We start from the raw sequence: 19,537 nt of genomic DNA on the forward strand, positions 1-19,537 counted from the left end.
CGCTTTTTGGAGGGCAGTGCGGAGCGGCCCACTGCCCATTGCCCACAGTTCAATTGAATCCAATTGACCAAGTGCGTGGCTCTTGTCAAGCAAATAAATTTGCTTACGTATACTTGATCCACGGGGCGTATACGTAATGCACGCCCACGAGTGCAGCGGGAACCTGCAGCGTGCTCCGCTCGCCAGCGGATGAGTCGTCCAACACGACCCGCTAATTGAACCCAGTTACTCTCCTCTTCTGGGCGACTTGATTGCGTTCTATTAGCCGTGTGGATTACCTTTGACTTTGTCTCTTGCGATTGGCAATTACAGATGTCGCAGCTGCGACGCAGTTGGTGATGATCTGACTCTATAGCTTACCCTGCTTCGCGCCGATCCCATCACAGATCCCCATCTGATAACCTTACGTGTAAGTGCAGCTAAAAGCACTTAAGAAGCGGCGAGAATCCGAGAATTAGTCCGGAGTGTGGGGGAAAATGCCAGGCATGAGTAAACGGCTTCAGATTTCTGGTTCTAAGACGAAGAATGTCGGAAGCGTTTTACACTCTGAGTGTGTGCCTCGGATTTCTGTAAATATTGGTACTTGATATATTATCTAAGACAGTATCTTATTATAGGGCCCACGGAGCGCTTCTATTACAGGTATCTATAATATTTCATGAAGTGATCCGTTTTCTATCAGTCCAACAGCGAACCTCTTTGCCAACGGCAAAATTTCCATTTCTATTTTAAGCCTTTTTGCATTGCTGATGTCATTTGATTTCTATGCATATTCTGCCTTTTGCTCCACTCCGTTCCGATCGGCATGGTTAAGTATAGTTTATTCGATTGCCTTCGGGTCTCAGCCTCTCGACTCCCGCTCCGCTCCAGCCCCATCGCTCTGGAAGCCCCGGTTTATTGTTGTCACTTCGCGGTGATACATCAACTTCTTAATTTATGAGGTGCAATTTTTACGGCCCTCACCCGCCCTAGCCCTTGAACCCCTCAGAGCCCTACGCCCCATAGTATATAGTATACAGTACCCGATCCCATCTGGCTAAGAGTAAAAGCATCTCGCCCGCTGGTAACAACATTTCTTTGTTGATTATTTTTATACTTTTTTCACTTTTTCTTGCATGCGCTTGTGGCAAGAACTTTCTCTTCTAATTGAAAGCAGTTCGATGGCGGCGGGCGATAAGTCGACGCGGGGGGAAGCGGAGCGGATTCGATTGGTGGGGATTGGGGGCGGGAAGGGGAGCGGAGCGGAGCAGAGCGGCCAGCTAAGCAAAGCATCCAGCTGGGCGTCTTTTGATGAACCGGCTGCGACGATGGATTGATGTGGATGTGGATGTGGATGCGGAGCTGTTTGGATGCCTGAATGGTCGGATGCTTGGAGTGGCTTTGGGGCTCGGACTTTTGGCTGGAGCGGATGAATGGCGATCGGTGGTCGGTTCGGTTGGCCCACAATGTAGTAAGACATTTCTTATGTTTCTGCTTTAATGGGAACTTTATGCAGCCGCGAGGCATTTTATCTCTTTCGATTTGAATACGGAATACGGAAAAAAAGAGTCGCAGCCGGGAGAGGCAGCAGCAGCAGCAACAGCAACAGCAACGGCAACGGCCACGGCGATAAGCGCCAACAAGTTGAAAATAAATAATAAATATTTAAAAGTTGGCCGGGGTGGGGAGTCTTGGAGGAAAAAAAAACTGCTACTATACGAGAAGTGAATGAAAGCCAGAGGAGAACTGGTCGCTTTGCCTGAAGATCGTTTTGGTCTTTTTGGAGGCTGCTCTTTCATTTTTTTCTGTGTGTCGCTTGGTGCTTTTTTTTTTTTTGCTTTTTGAAGCTGTGGCATCTGCGGCTCGGGCTCTGCGGCTCGGCATCTCCGTTTCTTTTGGCTTCTAATGGCAGCCATGAGGTGAGAATCGATTTAGTTCGGTTTACGACGATCCCAGATACAAACGCGAAAAAGTTTCTTTTCGGTGTGTTGTGAAAAGTGAAACATCGCCAGGAGTTGCCGCCTAAATAGGAACTCCCACACGCCCCCCGAAAACACGGAGCAAAATATAAGAATTACAAACAGCTCGTGGCAACGAGAAAGTCCCGGCTAATTGAGGCAGGTGTTAATCACGGCAATTACGGCTAACAAATTTAAAACTGTAGACTGTAAACTGCAAACTGCACTTGGGGTAAACCAATTTCCGTTTTGCGCAAAAGATCATCCAACAAATTGATTATTATTAATGGCCGGAATGCCACAGATAACTAAGTGAGCGTGTCTTGAAGAAATAATAAGAGCCACTAAGTTTTGATGCTTGGACTTGGCCGGTAGCCAGTAACGACTTCCTGGCGGTTGTGGGCGGGAGATGGTGTCAGTGGGTGGGGGCGAGTACCCTTAAACGAGGTGCAGTGGAAAGTCATTATGCAAGTGCCTCCACACCTCAGTTGCGGTCCGATCTAATTGCATAATTTTTGAATGAAAAACCAAACAAGAAAAGAGGAATGCTTAAAGTGCCGGTGGAAATTTTACTAAAAATAAGTCCAATGGCCTCCCTTTTAGCAACGCCTCTGCCTCTGAGCGTGGCTTTCTGCTGGCCAGAAGCAAAGAGCCCGCCATATCCATTATTGGAATGTGAAACAGTGTGTAAAGTTGTAGGTAGCAGTTACTATAAAATATTTATTACACAGACCACTCTTGACGCCTGTTATGCGCTCATTGAAGCGTATAAAGTACTCCGCATTGCAGCCAAATAGATAGAGCAACAGAAATTAAATAAGACGCGGAAAACTCACAAGCCACAAACTCAAGAAACCCAGGGGAATTACGGGATTAACCGGCATAGAGGCCTTCCAGAATTTAAACTTTTGAGTGCGTTTCTCCAGCTCTTATCGGCAATTTGTTGTTCGTATGAAGTCTCAGATTGTAATACCAACCAAAAACTCAAATCACATTGCTGGAATTAATCGAAAGTCTGATAAAGTCAAACGACCCTCGGACGAAAAGTGCAAATAACACTAAGGGGTTAAATAGATTTCAAGGCATCGAAAAAATTGATTTTTTTAAATTTTTGTTTTCGTAAAAACCTCTGCCAAAAATACGTAAAATTACGGGTCCTGCACTACATATGTGTTTTTATACCCGATACTTGTAGAGTCTTCTTCCAAAGTCTAGTTTATATGCGAAAAAGAATTCAGCGGAATAGGACAATTTTTGTAGGAGCTATAGATTTTTCCTTTCCACCACCTTATTTGATTGTCTTGAACCGAAGCACTCAAAAGTATGCAACAAAATTTTCTTTTAAAAATACAATTTTTTTAAAGGTTATTTACCGGGTATCATATAGTCGGGAAACTTTATAATATTTGTTCAATTTTTATTATCCTTTTGGAAGATACATACTCTACTCTATATTCTAAGATACAGAATCCTTAAAACAATAAAATGCTTAAAGTTCAAACTTAAAGACAAACATATTTTTCTTTTTATTATATATTTACAATATCCCTTTTATCGGCCGAGAAACTCGTGCCACCCCTTAAAATCACTCGTCCAAAGCCGGCAGAAATTGAAATAAATATGCAGAAAAAGTGCCCAGTAATACAGTGTGTCGAGGAAAAAAGAATACAGTTAGACGAAAATAGGTTGTAGATAATTTTTTATTATTGACATTAGCTGTGGGCTGCTTAAAAAAGGAAATTAAATAACAACCTTCAGCTGTTTTCTGCTGCTGATGTAATGGGATCGGTTAAATCACAGCAGAAGAAATATCCGTAATTATGCATCGAAGAGGTGTCCAAAGCCGACGCAACTTTATAGATAATTACCTTAAATCCAGCAATTTATTGACGGCAAGACAGCTTGATTTGATTTGGCTAACCTTTTGCCCCTTAAGGCAGTAGATGGCCAAAACATTCACAACCCTACGAATTGAGGCAAATCTTTCGATGTTATTCATATCCATAGTGGAAATTTCCAGCCCAAATGCGCAATGCTTTCTAGATCCTTTCCTGAATCCTGTGTGACAATAAATAATCCATTCCAGAAGTCGCCGTTGGAATGTTGCAGCCATCATGGTTGGTGGCGTTGCTGCTGCTCTTGGCAGTGCTGCTCCTGCATTTGGAGAATGCCACTGGTAAGCCACCCACCAAGGAGCTGCCCCGTCCACTGACGCCCCTGGCCACTGAGGAGAGTGATACCGAGGCGGATCCCAAGATGAAATTCCAGAAGATGCGGAACGGCCGCTCACGCCGCCCCACGCTGATGGACGTGGCCTTGCAGCAGAGCGTGCGACAGGGACTCGATGCCATGGCCGAGCTCTACGGCCGCATTCAGCCGGAGATGCTGCGCAATGGTCTGTATGGCGTGCACACATACCCTTCCCCCACCCACTGCTAACCTTGATTCCAAACCTCGAAAATGCCTCGCAAAGGTCAAACTCTGCAGGACAACCATCCGGCCGCGATGCTTTCCCGCTTCAATGCCCCCACCACGGACTCGGAGCGCCGGGAGATGGCCGCCTATGCCACCATAGCCGCAGCCAAGGCCTTCCGCAAAAAGTAAGTTTGAGGTGGCAGTGTCGAGGACAGGGGAGACAGTCAGCTGGGGGGTTCGATCTGCCGTGTGTGCCTGGGGTGGTGGTATGTAGGTTGTGGCGGGCCATAAGTTCGTCAGACGCAACTATGTGGCGATGACATATGAAAAAAGTTATTGGCAAAAGAGGAGCGCATGATTAAAAATCAAAGTGGATTCGACGAAACGAGGGTGGTTTCAAAGGTACACGGTTAGAGACATAAATTTCCTGACACATAAGTAAAAATTATAAAAGGTATGCAATTGAACAGGTGTTTTGAAAGAGGGGGTCCCTGATATCTAGTATTTTCGATAGCAATATGTTTTATTTTTTTCTCATAGCTGAATTTTGCTTAGCGGCAGTTCATATTTCCTGCCATAGACATTTCTTTGAATCGATTGTTTGATCTTTAGGGCAGAGATCCATACATCATTCTGTGGCGCCCCTCGCAGCTACCCCCAATAACTAGACATGCCCGCGCACTCGAGCTGCTGCCTCCGGCCATCTAATGCAAAGCGGGCACAGCCGTACGAAATAAGCGGAAAAGACAAAGCCACAAAAAACAGTGAGCAGTAATATTGTGTTGAGGACGCCTCCCCGTGGCAGAGAGCTCCTTCTCCTACCAATTACCGTTGGCAACTTTCTCGCTTGATTAACGAGTTCTACGGCATCCATGGCAGCAGCAGCAGCAGCATCGGCAGTGGCTGTGGCAGAGCTAATGAGTTGGAGTTGGAATGGAATGGCCTGGAAGTTGACTCAAGTGGAAGTGACCCCGCCACTCCGCCTCCCCGGGCCAACCCCACTCCTACCCATGGGCGAAAAAATCGAACAGAGGCTGAATTGAAAACAAATCGTAGCCAAAACGATGGGAGTCCCATTGCGAGTGCGAGTGCTCTTTGGGACTGCTCATGACTAAAGTCAACTTTCACTTTGACATTGAAATGGCGCATAATTGCCAGACAAGCGGCGACACCAACGCCACCATTCCCAATCGGACCAGATCGCACCGCGCCAACCGAAGCCAAGTCACGGCAGAAATGCGGTGCGACTTGGGTGAAGGTAAATTAAAGTTGCCCGGGTTAAACGACCTCTTTGGCCGGGCAACGGAAACAGCAGACGCCACCAATTCCGACCCGAGCTTCATCTCCATTTTTATCACTGGCTTAAATGCACTGGGAGAATAGAAAGTGAATTATGAAAATGTTTTTGTAGAGCATTTATAGACGGATAAGACTTATATAGCATACAACAAAAGACATAAAATAATGACATAATTTGTCGGTGGATACATTTTTTATTCACTAATATATTTTCAATCGAGACACTATTTCTCTGCGTGTATTTTCATTTGTAGCTGTTGGTAGTTTTTCCAGTTTTTCGCTGGCAGAGTTTTCACTTTTCACAACGGGTTGTGTGACTGTGAACTGCGGGACTGTGAAAATCCATGCAATTTTCCACAAAAATACACACAACTACCCACACAGGTGGGAGCACGCTGAAGGCGAGAACTTTCACCCAAAAGCGAAGGCAATTCACTCAGGTGCTTTCGGCTCAGGTGCAATGAGCTCTAACCGAGCCAAATGCAAAGCTGGCCAAATCACATTTATGTAATTGCAATCAATGGGGCGACACGACAGCAAACGGCATTCGAACGTCGAATTGGACAATTGTCGGACAAAAGATGCTGATGGCCATTAATGGAATGTTTGGCCAGCTCAGTCACAATCAAATTACGAAATGGCCGACATGTTTGGCTTAATTAAATATCAACAAATATCGTCAATCAGCCAGCCGCGCTGATGATGATCACCGCCACCGCCGATGGGGCTCGTTAATGGTGCCAAAAGCAGCATTTAGCCAAATTAGAAGCCAAAGAAAGCGACAGCAGAGAAGCTAGAAAAAATATATACATACATATATGTCCCGAATCGAATCGGATCGAATTCAAGTGTGAGTGAATGCCCGCGCTCTGTCGCACTTCTGGAAGCTTCAGATTCGGCTTCGTCGGCGGCATTCGCAATTTCATTACATCAAACGAAAGGCAAGCTCCCGACTGCGGCCCCGGCTGCGACGCTGGCAGAGGCTGAGGCAGAGGCAGCGACTGAGGCAGAGGCTGAGGCTGAAGAGTCCCCAAAGAGACTCCGAGTGATATGCTGGGAGAAGAAAGAAGCAGGCACAGATACCGAAACCGAAACCGAAGCCGAAATTGAAACTGAAACCGAAAAACAAACATGACGCGACTTTCGTTTTCTACCAAAACCAACGACCAACGAATTCGGCCCCAAGCTCCTCAAGACCCACGAAAGTTTTTTATTTTTGTCCCATTGTGTTGTTTTTTTGCTGGGGTTGTTGTTGCAGGGGGCAATGAACTTTTTCACGTTGCGACTGCGCCTTTTCACGCTCCACATTGCGTATACGCAGTGTGAGCGGCAGACAAAGGGCAGTCGCGCATTTAATGGGCCTTTTTCTTGGGCAGAAACAATGCCCAATGAAATAATTTAGCGAGTAATGAAAAACAAAGAGCACAAAGCCTGGGAAAATTCGAATTTCCACTTTCACCTGCAGGTGAAAAGCCTGAAACGAGCAGAAAAACTGGAAAAACGTGCCGAAATGATTATACACTAGCGCATCCCCCCAGCAGCAATCGAAAATAGCATTCCATCAAAGTTAATTTTCATAAGCATGTGATTCAGGCATGTGTGAGCCGAAAAGTGAAACCTCCTAGAGAATCGATTGAAGATGGCAGGAAATTATAAGTCTGACAGGAAGTGTAGATCGTCGAGATATTTAGAAAAGAGAAAGTTTTAGCGCAGATTGGCAGAACTGGAAAATCACAGACAGAAAAGGAATTTAGAAAATTGTTCGATCCCTCCTGATGTCTGCATTTTAAAAAGATCTATTTACTATAAATTTTAAATTGACTACAACATTTTGTCATAAGGAAGGTGTCCTTCAAGAAGTATAGAATATTATGTCCCAGAAAATTTTGCCAAAAGAATAACCCTATTTCGTAGTACTTTCTGAGAAACTGCCATTACACTCAACAAGTTCGGCATATTTCATGACAAAGTTATTATACCCCAAGAGATAAAAACGAAATGAAAACTGACGAAAAAAGAGTCGCTAATAAACGCAGCAAATGGAAAGCAAAAGCGAGTAAATTAAAGCCGGCGGCAAAGTCGGGCTTACCGATTTCGTATGCGTTTTCCCACCACAAACACACGCTTACCCAAAATCACACTCTGACAGAGTGTCAGTAGCAAGCAACGCAACTTGCTTTAATTTGACGGTGGATCCCAATTCGAAGCCACCGAGTGGCGAACTCGTTTCCACCAACTCCGGGGAGCTGCTGAGTTTTGCAGCTCGAGCAGTCGAGCGTTTTATAAATAGAAGGTGGCGGCCGAAACTGCCGGCACTCGAACTCGAAATTTGAGCGCAGCCATGTCGGCAACATCCAAACCGTTGGAGCCTGCGGAGGCGGCAGGATAACGGTCCACGGAGTGCTCCCTGGCGCTCCTGGATCTCTCCTGCCCGTCCTCCTTCTTCTATCTGCTTCGTTTCCTATTTCGGCAGCTTCCAGCAAATCGATGAGCTTGCTCGGCAGTCCCACACACAGAGAATCTCGCTGAGGCGGACCGCCCTGGAAGGTCTGTGTCCCCCCCGGGATCCGCCGCCCTGCATGCCCGCGTCGGAGCGGTATCGCACTCACGACGGCACTTGCAACAACAAGCGGCGACCCAGATGGGGCGCTGCCCAGATGCCCTTTAACCGCTTCCTGCCTCCGGAGTATGGCGATGGCGTCGACACCGTGAGGAGTTCTGCGGACGGCAGCACCCTTTCGTCGTCGCGATTCGTGAGTCTCCTGGTGCACGGAGCCCGGGAGGGCGAGGCACCCCTCACCCTGATGATCGCCCAGTGGGGCCAGTTGCTCGATCACGACTTGACCTCCACAGCGCAGCCACGGTATGTATACTCTTTGACCCAATTGACGCAATAAATTAAGTATTAACTTCCGGATTATCTTTTTGTAGCTCCATCAACGGCTCTATTCCGAGTTGCTGCGGCGGAAAGGACTTCCATCCGGCCTGTTTTCCCATCAAGGTGCCACTGGACGATCCCTGGCTGGCACCTCTCAAAGTTCGTTGCCTGGAGTTCCTGCGATCAGCACCTGCCCAAAGGCGCGATTGCGTGTTATCCTGGCGGGAGCAGACCAATCAGGTGACCTCCTACATCGACGCCTCTCCAATTTACTCGAACAGCGCCAAGACCTCGGACAACGCTCGCGTGTTCCGGCACGGCTTACTCATCTACGGCCGCGGGGATCCCGCCGAGGATGTGTGCCAACGTGGAGCCATAGCCACCAAGTGCATTCGCTCTGGCGATGGACGAAGTGGCGAGCAGCCAGGTCTCTTAGCGATGCACCACGTTTGGGTGGGAGAGCACAACAGGATTGCCCTGGAGCTGAGCGAATTGAATCCGCATTGGAGCGACGAGAAGGTGTATCAAGAGACGCGACGTATTGTAGGCGCCATGTTCCAGCACATTACGTTCCGGGAGTTTCTGCCACTCATCCTAGGCAGGGAAGTTTGCAAGCTCTTTGACCTGGAGCTCCTGTCCTCCGGTTACTATGAACGGTACAGTTCCAAGGTGAATCCCACAGTGGCCAATGCCTTCGCCGCTGCTGCCTTTCGGTTTGGCCACTCACTGGTTCAAAATTCCTACACGAGATGCGACCGCCACCACAATGTGATCAATAACAGTAAGATCCGAAATTATCTTTGCCTTCTAAGTTAAATTTAAATATTCCCTGAAAATATTATAGATGTCAGCCTCCATGAAGAGTTCCAACGTGGTGATATTGGGTCGGCGGGTTCGCTCCATCGTCTTTTGCGCGGATTGGCCACCCAACGCGCCCTGAAGAGGGACGAGTTCATAACTCCGGAGTTGACCAATCACCTTTTCCAGACTCCCGGCTTTCCCTTTGGCCTAGATCTGGCTGCCATCAATATTCAGCGGGGAAGGGATCACGGAATCGCTCCGTACACTGCCTGGCGTGTGCCATGTGGTCTTAGCGCCATTCAAAGTTGGGACGATTTTGGTAAGTGTATTACGTATGATTTCTCCAACTTTCTTTGCTTAATTACCTGCTAATTGTACGTTATATAACAGAAGCTTTTGGCCAAAAGATGATTCGATTTTGTCTTTCTTTTACAGCTAATGTGGTTGGCCCGGAGTCTGCCAAACGTATTGGTCACGCCTATCGGAGTGTGCACGACATTGATCTCTTTGTGGGCGGCATTGCCGAGCGCCCTGTGGTGGGAGGCTTGGTGGGTCCGACCTTCGCCTGTATCATCGCCCAGCAGTTCAGCAATGCCCGGCGTGGCGATCGCTTCTGGTATGAGAACGGTGGCTTCGAGAGCTCCTTCACTCCGGCCCAGCTGCACTCCCTGCGCCGCGTGTCCCTGGCCCAAGTACTTTGCCGAACAGTGGGCGGAGGCACCCTTCAGCCGCACATATTCATCCCAGCAGAGTTCGAGGACAACGAGCGACAGAACTGCGGGGTGGACAGCCTAGCTCCAATCGATCTGAGCCCCTGGCTGGAGCAAGATCCCTTCCACAACCAGCAAGTGCCAGAGCATGTGTTCAGCATAGCCCAGCCGGAACTACAGTTAGTCAAGGAGGACAAGGCGGGTTTCTCGAACCGAGTGAAGCCTGCAAAGCCTCACGTTGAGCTCATTCCGAATTCTGTCTCCGGCTTCAATCGACCTACTAATGGAAACGCGAGCAAAGTTAGTGACAAACTCGACCTGAAACGAAAGACAGTGACTACAAACAGCAACAGCAAGAACAGACCGACTACAGGCACCCGAAAACCCGTCAATGGGGTTAACAACAAACTGGACAAGTCCCCCAAGATTACCATTAACATAAAGAGCGTTAATGTTCGACGACCAGAGGGTCCCAAGCGAAGGGTCATCATAAACAATGTGCCCATAGAGCTGAGAAGTTCCGCCGGGGGAAATGGTACTAATAGGGATGCGGATGCAGGAGCAGGAACTGCGACAGCGGACGGAGACATTGTCGAAATGGAGTCTGACGAAATGGTTGACTTTGAAGAGGTGACAGAACTGAGAGCCATAAAGGGTGAACTTTCGAAGCAAGCCAAGAGCGACCTGACCCAGACTGACCTGGGCCTTAACGCAAAGACTGAAAAGGACGGACCAATGGAGCAGACTATGGACACTGAACACACGACCGTACCTCCAAAATCTCCGAAATCGGAGAGACGTGACGCAAGAAAACTTCAAACGACACCCAACTCCCGACTTTTGCATTCACAAACAAATCGTACAACGACACTTTCGGATACCCAGACGAGCTCTACAGCAAGCTTGGGAAGATCCACTAGACTTACGAAGGCCCCCAAGACAACCAAGACCACTAAAAGGGGCGTAGAACTAAGACAGTACCAGAGCAGACCGATTTACGAGAGACCGCATGACAGACCCCAGAAAGTGGTGGTCAACGGACCGAACTCCGACCAGTACGAGATCGAGATCAACATACGACAGACGAACAAGAGCCCCGGAGCACGACCTTCGACGACGGACTACGCAGACTACACGACTGCCCACAAACCGTACTACACCTCCAACTACGCTCCGCACTACGTGGACTATGCCAGCACGACTCCGATTCCCCTTCCAAGCTATGGTTACCACCAACCTTTAGAGATTAGCACGCAAGGACAGAGGACGAAACCGCCGACTATCATTTACTTGAACGACATCGACGACAGACGGACTACCACCAGGGCACCGAACATTTTCCAGAACTTTTTAACCTTTGCCACGAATGGTTTCAATCCCCTCGGGAATCGCCGTCCCGCGCCTACCACTCCTTCGGCCATCAGCCAATCTCATACGGAGCGTCCTCTTTTCGAAAACAACGTGGTCCACAGTCCCATAAGTAATGGCAACTCCCACATACTAACGGGCTCTTCTTCCTACTCGCCTCGGCCGTCTTCGGTGCACTCCTATCCGGTGTCCACCTCCTCCCAAATCGGGGGTAATCCAGGATCCGGCTTTCTGCATGCCTCCAGCAGTGCCGTGAGCGCAGGTCACTTCGGCAGCATCTCCGGAGTGGCCAGTGCCAACGGAGCAGATAGCACTTTTAGCTTCAATATTCGTCCGCGTCCTAGTCAGGAATTCGGTTCGGTGGTCAGCTCTCATCCGCGGCCCCCACAGGTCCCCAGTCATGGCATCGTAGGCGGAGGCTCCTACGGCCTATCTTCTCAGTCGGCCTACAGACCGGACTATCCGCCGGACCAGAGCGAGTTGTACTACGACAGAGAACTTAGCACGGACAGAAACCCCAGTCCGTTCTCTGGATCTTACAGACCTCAGACGCAACACCAGACATTATACGGACGGACGCCCGAACTGAAGGAGGCGGGTAACAACAGCAACGATTTGACACAGACAGAACACAAGCTGTACTTACAAGACTACGACTACGTGAGTCGGACGCTATCGAACTTGACTACCGACGAAAGCAACCCTTCACAGGATGAAGAGGACTACGTCTACGACGAGGAGGTCCCTCACAATGATCTTGACAAGACGGAGACACGCAAAGACCAGACCGACATAACCACCAAGGACTTCGACAAGGACGGCTACATGCGACCCCAGCTGATGCGAGACACGACTGATAACTCAAATGGTACGAACGTCTCCTCCCTCGACGACAACTACGTACTGCCTATGCTGGAGAACAAGACTCGGGCCAATTACGTGACCGAAGTGCCCAAGCCCATGCTGTCCACCTCTAGTCGAACTGTGACGAACAGCAAGGTGACTGTGTTTCCGGACAGCCTCGGCAAGCAGTTGGGTAATGACATATTGGCCGACGAACTAGACGACTACGACGACCGTACCCAGGACGCAAGGCAAAAGGCCCAAAAGCTGAAGCAGCTGGCCAGTGTGGCCTTCGCGCCAATTACTGTACTGACAAAACCGGACAGGCCCGACAACTGGGTGATATTCAACAAGGCAAGCGAGGAGCCACCACTGCCACAACCCCCGGTGGTGAACATGGATGCGGCACCCACTGGCGAAGTTCCCATGCCAATTAAAAACTTCAACAACGCCTGGCGGAAGCAGGATCTAAAAGCTCGACCAGAATCACAGCAGGAAGAATCGGCTTCCAGCACAATCAAAAAAGTAACTATGCAACCCACTGAGGAGACAACCACTGAGGCAGCAGCGGAGAGTAACTAGAAATGCCAAATTAGCCCTAGATTACTTATTTATTTACTTATCCTTCAAAAGCTAGGAATAAAATTCAACTATCTGATATAGGCCAATTCTTTGTGGTTAAAGGGGGAAAAAATATCAATGATCAAAGATAGAGGTTTAATATTTAATGAGTTATTCAACGGCCCTTAACAGGACACGGAAGCTTCATCTAAGCAATCTAAATTCAACTCATATTTCAAAGGGCCAAAAATGTAAAAATTCTTGGTTTGTACTTTATTACAATGCGAACTAAAACTAGTTATCCATTCAAAGAACACACACACGGATGCTTAACTAAATTAGTTCCACCCGCCCCGTTGGAGGGGGACCCTGCTTCGATTTTAATTTCTAATTCGGCATGTCCAGTTTATGGTTTTATGTTTGGCGCAAACATTCCTCTGCTAGTAAACGTACAAGTAATTTGGGCTACCAATATAAACAACAGTATTATCAACATTATCATCATCATCAATTACGTACAGGTATAGTTATGTGTATAATAAATTATGCTTGTAACCGATGGGCCTCTACGCATGTTATATATAAAATGACTAATTATAACAAAAATAATGTACAACACTTTGGGTATTTGCATATTGAATCGCGTTGCTCGAACATCCTAACTGCCAGTTAATTGAAACGCTACTAAAAGTACATCCTCGATGCGTCCGCAATCCATGATTCCATAATTCGCTATCGCTGGTAATTTAACTATTCAAACTGTGCTTTTTGCTCCTTTTGAGCCTTCTAACTTTTTTATTTACAATAGAGGGCGAATGGTGGTTCCGCTGGTGGTTTCTCAGTACGTCGCGTAAATGCAGTTTTGAGTTGGTTTTATTTTTTCTGGTGTTTGTGCGTTCTTCACCAACGGATCTGGTGCTTGTACTGCTCATCCACGGCAATGCGCTTAATGGTCTCGTAACCTAGGATAATGCTGAATGAGAAGGCCGCCGACTGCACCAGGCGGGCGGACAGGCCCTTGAAGAAGCAATTAAGTTTCTCTTCGTGCCACAACTCTCGGAAAGCGACGCTCATTGAATCCAAACGGTGGACCTGCGGAATGACAGTGTCATTAGTTAGCAGCTAGACGAAGTCATTTAGATAAGCCTTTAAACATAGCCCATTGACCATCTAGGTAATCTTGATTACGCCATTAAAAAAGTGCGAAGGAAATGTTTCCGCTAATCTTATGACTTGACAAAAACTCACCTGCAGACGGGCGCGTACTATATCTAATGGATTGGTTAATATTGTCGTTGTAAAGCCACCCAGGCTACCGGCCACACATTGAATGAAGAGATGGGACACCCAAATTGGGCAGATGCGGCAAAGCTCGTCTGCGGATAGAAATCAAATTTAATTAATCTAATCAACACTATTAGTAGCGGAAGCGGTGGCCACCGAGCTTACCCTGATATAGATGATAGAAGGCCCACCACATAGCCGAGTTAGGTACGTAGGCCATAAGGCTGGCGGTATAACCGCGGTAAAATCCGCGCAGACCATCCCGTCGCATTATCTCACGCCCGATATCCATTGAAATGTTGAAACGGCTCCGACCCGGCCACGATTTAATGCCTAGCGGATTAATATCACCCTTTGCGCCGGCATGAGCCGACATTCCCAGCACCATGGCGTGCTGCGATATCACGTCGAAAGGAACTATGATGGTCTGACCCACCAGGGAAGCGCATCCACCACCGACGAGTGCCTTGACGCGGTGGCCTGCGCCCAAATCATTGAGTACATGACGCACGCCCTCGTAGGTGCTGATGTAGAACACCCCAGATACGATTTGAACGGAGGATATCCAAAATCCCCTATATAGGCCAGGTACTCCCTCCGAGCGGTAGATTTTCATGGCACAGTCCACCATGCCCTTGTAGACGTCGCTCTTGTGCTGGACCTGCAGTTGGGTCTTGATCACAGTCAGAGGAAATAGGCAACAGCGCACCGAGAAGGAGCTGAGCATCGATAGCGGAAAGAATTTGGTCTTGTTCATCATGTTCCACTCGATGGTGCGTATGTAGGAGGGTCCGTCCATGCCACTGCCGGTGCCGGCGGCGCCACCAGAAGCCACCGCAGCTCTGGTTTCCGTCATCCTGCGGTGGGCGCTACCTGTTGCGACTACTTCTCATGCGAGGCAATGAGCTGCTGGCAGATCCCGATCCCGAAGCGAGTCTATTCACAGCCTCGTGTGGCGCTGACTTTTGTGGCATTCGACCTGCATGACTCGCGCCAAGATCACTGATCCCTTTCTTTGTCTGCTCCGATCTTATCCCTCCCGATTCGTTCCGGTTTGCTTTTGTTGGCCGCTAGACTCGTGTATGAATGTGTGTGTATATATCTGTGGGGAAACAAAACAACATCAGCGCATTGACGCAATCCAAAGGCGTACGCACGAAAATCATTGCGAAGGTCTCAAGGTCGTGACTAATACGGTTGCGGTTACGGACGGACTCGGAAGATTCAAGGGCTTGCCCGTAACCTTTGGTCAAGGATGTACCCATAGACTCCAATAGGCTATCTTATCTTCCGGCAGCATAGGCTTGAGATTACCATTATATAATGCGCAGACACCTGACTGAGTGGCCTCCCCAAGCACCCACTCCTCCCTTGCAACAAAGCAATCGCGAACGTAAACAAACTCTGAAAGCGGAGTTCCTCGTGGTGCACTGCCTCCAATTTTTGTGGGCCGCTCTGGAACAGCTGTTTGTGGCGCCTTGCCGCTGCTGTCACTTATCACTTACCTAGACCTGTCGAATATTTGGATTTTTAGCTCGCACAATCACATAATAAAAGCCTTAGGGTTGTTGAAATAAATAAAATATCAATATATCGATATTTTTGTCTAATAATGATATATTGCCTATCGATTTTTTGGTTTGTGTCTTCGCTTCATCATTCAGGCCGCTTCTAGCTTTTTTTCTATGCTTTCATCCACAAAAGTAATTAAATTTAAGTTCAGTTTATTTTACATTTGTCTGCTATGGTTGTGGTTGCAATATGCAAATCCGAAAACTTTCACTAGTCATAATCAATCAAGTAACAAATTTACTGATACAAGAAACTAAAAAGTTAAAATTATATTCCCATCTATAGAGATGCCAGATTGAACAAAAAAGTTGGTGCAATTTTTTCATGCTACCAGATCACACAGTTTTACCGTATATTTATCGATAATAATTTAAATTCAAATATTAGTGTAATAAATATTTCCGTTTTGTTTTTAAAAAAATTAATTATAGAAAATTTATTAACTAAATTAAGAAATCACTTAATTATTACAATATCTAAAAAAATGTCTGGCCTTGTTTTCCTACTGTTTCTTATTGGACAATATAAGTTTAATTTATTGACACGTTTATTTTTAAATGTTTGTCAAAAAGTTATGAATTTTATTGACGGTTCATAATGACGCCCATGCCGAATTTCCATTGGCTAAACTCCCACAATACGCTCCAACCAATCACCCACTCGAAGGGCGGGACGCGTCTGCGCATTGTCCACCCACCCAGCATCCTGGCACAGCCACCCCCTCAGATTGAACTCCAGACAGGTCCTGGCCAGGTGAACTTCAGCAGTCACCACGGATACTCGCAACCAACTGCACGGAGGCACTTGCAACGGAATGCGTGCTGATCTACCAGAAGTGAAAGCTTCGGGTGTTAAATAATTTAGATGTATTGATGTGCAGATACAAGGTGAAATCCTATTAGTGAAAATTTAACCCAGCGGAACCGCACCAAGTTCAAGAGTGTATCCGGACGCCCGATCGATACAATCAATGGATACGGCAAAATTGGTAAGATTACACAACCCGGTGCGCTTAAAGCTTTATATTTGCTGCATCAGACATAAATAGAGGGCTTAAAGATAAACCTAACAATACCCCAGCCAGGCTCAGCCATAGCTCAGGGTGTAGCCCATGTTCTCCATCAGGGTTTCCTTGATGGCCGGCTGCAGGGCCCGCTGCATATAAGTGGTCAGCAGACCTCGCACGCCCATGGAGAATAGCTTCTCCAGCTCGTGCGACATGGCCTCCCCCACCAGCTCCTCGCGATCTCCACTGGCGGGGCCACTAGCTGCTCCACTGCCGCTGAATATGTCTGCAAAGGCCCGGGCATCCGGCTCCACAAGCTGTTGCAACTGCTCGTCCTGGAAGTGGAGCACATCCTCGCTGAAGTTCATTTGGTCCTCGAGTAGTTCGCGGGCGTAACGCCGTCGGCGTCTCCGTTTTTTGCTGAATTGCCGCCGGTAGAAGTTGTCACCGTTGACATCTACAAATTCACCAGAGTCCTGGGCATGACTGTCACTGCTTAGCTCCAGACTATGGTCCCTCTGGGGATTCTGTCCCAGCCTGATATCATACGCCGGGTGCTGCTGCTGCTGGTTATGGAACTTGCCCCATCGCTGACTCTCCTTTCGGTCCGTACCCATAATCACATGTGGTTCACCTAGCTCCACTTCCGGAGCACCACTAAATCTCCGCTTGGAATTCTGTCGCAAGCGAATGCCACTGGGCCCCTGGCACCCGTGAGCAAATACAGATATGAATCCCGGCTCTGCAAAGTGGGAGTCCGTCCTCACCGAGGCTGCTCCCAATCTCCGCGACTGCTCGTAGGTGGATTGTCCTGATCCAGGATCGAAACCCAGCGGCACAGTGCGAAACTCAATTCCGGCATGCCGTAGCCTCAAAATCATGTGGCACTTGCCGCCCATCGGCTGCATCACCACTTTTCCACTGAGCGTGAGGTCAGGAAAAATCAAGCGGGTATCTAGTGTAGAGTTCTCGGTGCTGAACTTGCACTTGTCGATCTCAACCCAACGGTTAGACGACTTTGCCGGCGGCACTCGCACCTTCAGGTCCTCCACATCGACCCTGGAAATGTCCAGCTTGTGGGGCTGCCGGTGGTTATAATGCTGCTGTTGTTGTTGCTGCTGGTACTGTTGGTTAACGGAGAGCAAGTCCTCCAGCTCCAGAGCACTGCTGGAGTCGGAAAAGGGATACGGGCGCCCGGTTCGGTGCAGAAGCTTTGCGTGATAGCCACGTCCGGTGTTGTACGATCCACCAGCGTTGTAAAAATCATCCTCCGGCTCACTATGCTGGCCGTAGAAACTGTGATAGAGCTGGTAGGGACTTTGGGGTGGGGGCTCCCACATGGCTCGCGATCGAGTGCGATCGGAGGAGCTCTTGGTCTGGATACTGCGGCGACGCATGTGCTCCAGAGCATTTTCCAGACGGTTCGAACACCGTTGCGGTACTTGATACGGTTGGCAGAGGGACACTAAGGATGCAAGGCGTTATGAATTAAAGGATATATAGGGCTAAAGGAGCTTACCTTGCAACAGAGCCCATAGGGGCAGCAGAAAGTGCAGCCAGCTCACGAATTCCGACATTGTGGTTTTGTAAACATGGATCGGTTTTGTAAACAATAAAACTTGTAAATAAACTTATTCCCTTGAGATTTGTTTCCCTTTTATTTTATAGGTTTTTGTTTAATCCTTTATAGGACTTGATGATGCTGCCTTGATGGCTTTGGCTCGGGCTTTGGTTAGAAAATAAATCCTTTAGCTCTTTGAAAACACCTCCGAACTCGCGGGCAGCTGAACCGAAAATGCGAGGGCCCAAGCAGAGCGAGAAACTGGCTCGGTCGCGCTTCCATTGCCACAGCACCCACAAGAAGACCGTGTCAGTGCCTCTTCATGTGGCAGTGAAAGTGTTTTCCACGACGTACCCAAGCACGAGCTGGATCGCGGCTAGAAAAGAGACAGAGTCACATTTGGCGACGGAGTCCAAATCAGCCAAGCCGAGCAACACAACGCACCTCTGCGTGGAAACGAAAAGGCAACTAAAACAATTTGAAAAAGAAAAGCATTGTCTTCTGTCGGGCCTCCCACCGCCTCGCCCTTGTCCCCATCCCCGCCCCTGGCTGCTGCAAAGTAGATCAGCCGACATACTATATACTATATAGTATACCTTAGGAGTAAACACGAGAAAAAGTTTCGTAATGTCAGTTGCGGCTGCGCATGCGTTGTAATCTCTGTGTCTCTTTTTATTGTTCAGCATGGGTTCAAAGTTGATCAATCCGTCGGATGAATCACTCACCGCCGCCACAGTTTGTTTTTGGAATTGCCCTTGTAATTGGCATCAATTGGGCATATAAATTAGGGCCTAATGGGGGAGTCCGAAGTACCGCAACCTTTAAAGGGTATTTTCCATGTAAAGCACAATCATACTGGTGGGTATACTATGATCTTATCAGATCAACCTAATCAGATCCAATTGAAAAGGAACAAAGTCTCTCAATGATTTAGGAAGTTTTTAATTAATTTTGTCCTCCCATTGAGCTCTCATTTAATACCAAAAATCACTATTTCACTCCATAAATAAATACGGAAATCATCATTTTGTTAAAGAGTGATCACTCCGTCGGTTTGCTTCATACAAAATTGAAAATACACACTTCCCCTGTTGCACATGCGCACGTGTGGCAGGTGACATCGCTTGGCTGGCTGCCTTTGCCCGTGTGTCTGCCTCTTCAGATAGTTGCACATGACAGTTACACTAAATAATTGCGGTAATTTGATTTGACAAATTGTTTGCTTGCACTTAGCAAACGCAATTCGGTGACATATTTTGCAATTTATCAAAAATGTGAGCGATCAAAAAGCGGAAGCGGCAT

At 47.8% G+C, this 19,537-nt stretch overlaps 3 protein-coding genes across 4 annotated transcripts; 1 reads left to right on the forward strand and 2 right to left on the reverse strand.

Moving 5' to 3' along the window:
• Positions 1-1,910: 1,910 nt before the first annotated feature.
• Positions 1,911-12,911, forward strand: LOC6505694. The gene is made up of 7 exons (XM_001964409.4): positions 1,911-2,096; positions 4,024-4,332; positions 4,411-4,537; positions 8,125-8,514; positions 8,583-9,310; positions 9,374-9,649; positions 9,766-12,911. The coding sequence occupies exons 2-7, from the start codon at positions 4,038-4,040 to the stop codon at positions 12,831-12,833; spliced, it is 4,884 nt and encodes a 1,627-aa protein (XP_001964445.3). The 5' UTR covers positions 1,911-2,096; positions 4,024-4,037; the 3' UTR covers positions 12,834-12,911.
• A 134-nt stretch (positions 12,912-13,045) lies between these two features.
• LOC6505829 (solute carrier family 25 member 44) lies at positions 13,046-15,727 on the reverse strand. Of its 2 annotated transcripts, none has more exons than XM_014905323.3 (4): positions 15,602-15,727; positions 14,262-15,198; positions 14,061-14,188; positions 13,046-13,904 (listed from the first exon to the last, which is right to left on the reverse strand). In XM_014905323.3, the coding sequence occupies exons 2-4, from the start codon at positions 14,950-14,952 to the stop codon at positions 13,713-13,715; spliced, it is 1,011 nt and encodes a 336-aa protein (XP_014760809.1). In that variant the 5' UTR covers positions 14,953-15,198; positions 15,602-15,727; the 3' UTR covers positions 13,046-13,712. The 2 variants fall into 2 exon arrangements, with proteins under 2 accessions (XP_014760809.1, XP_001964444.1); XM_001964408.4 differs by having other exon boundaries at positions 15,411-15,665.
• Positions 15,728-16,649: 922 nt separating this feature from the next.
• Positions 16,650-18,492, reverse strand: LOC6505828. The gene is made up of 2 exons (XM_001964407.4): positions 18,194-18,492; positions 16,650-18,139 (listed from the first exon to the last, which is right to left on the reverse strand). Exons 1-2 carry the CDS (start codon positions 18,249-18,251, stop codon positions 16,755-16,757), a joined length of 1,443 nt encoding a protein of 480 aa, XP_001964443.1. The 5' UTR covers positions 18,252-18,492; the 3' UTR covers positions 16,650-16,754.
• Between the last annotated feature and the right edge of the window lie 1,045 nt (positions 18,493-19,537).

The sequence above is a fragment of the Drosophila ananassae genome, chromosome 2L, assembly GCF_017639315.1.
Source record: "Drosophila ananassae strain 14024-0371.13 chromosome 2L, ASM1763931v2, whole genome shotgun sequence".
Classification (NCBI taxonomy): domain Eukaryota; kingdom Metazoa; phylum Arthropoda; class Insecta; order Diptera; family Drosophilidae; genus Drosophila; species Drosophila ananassae.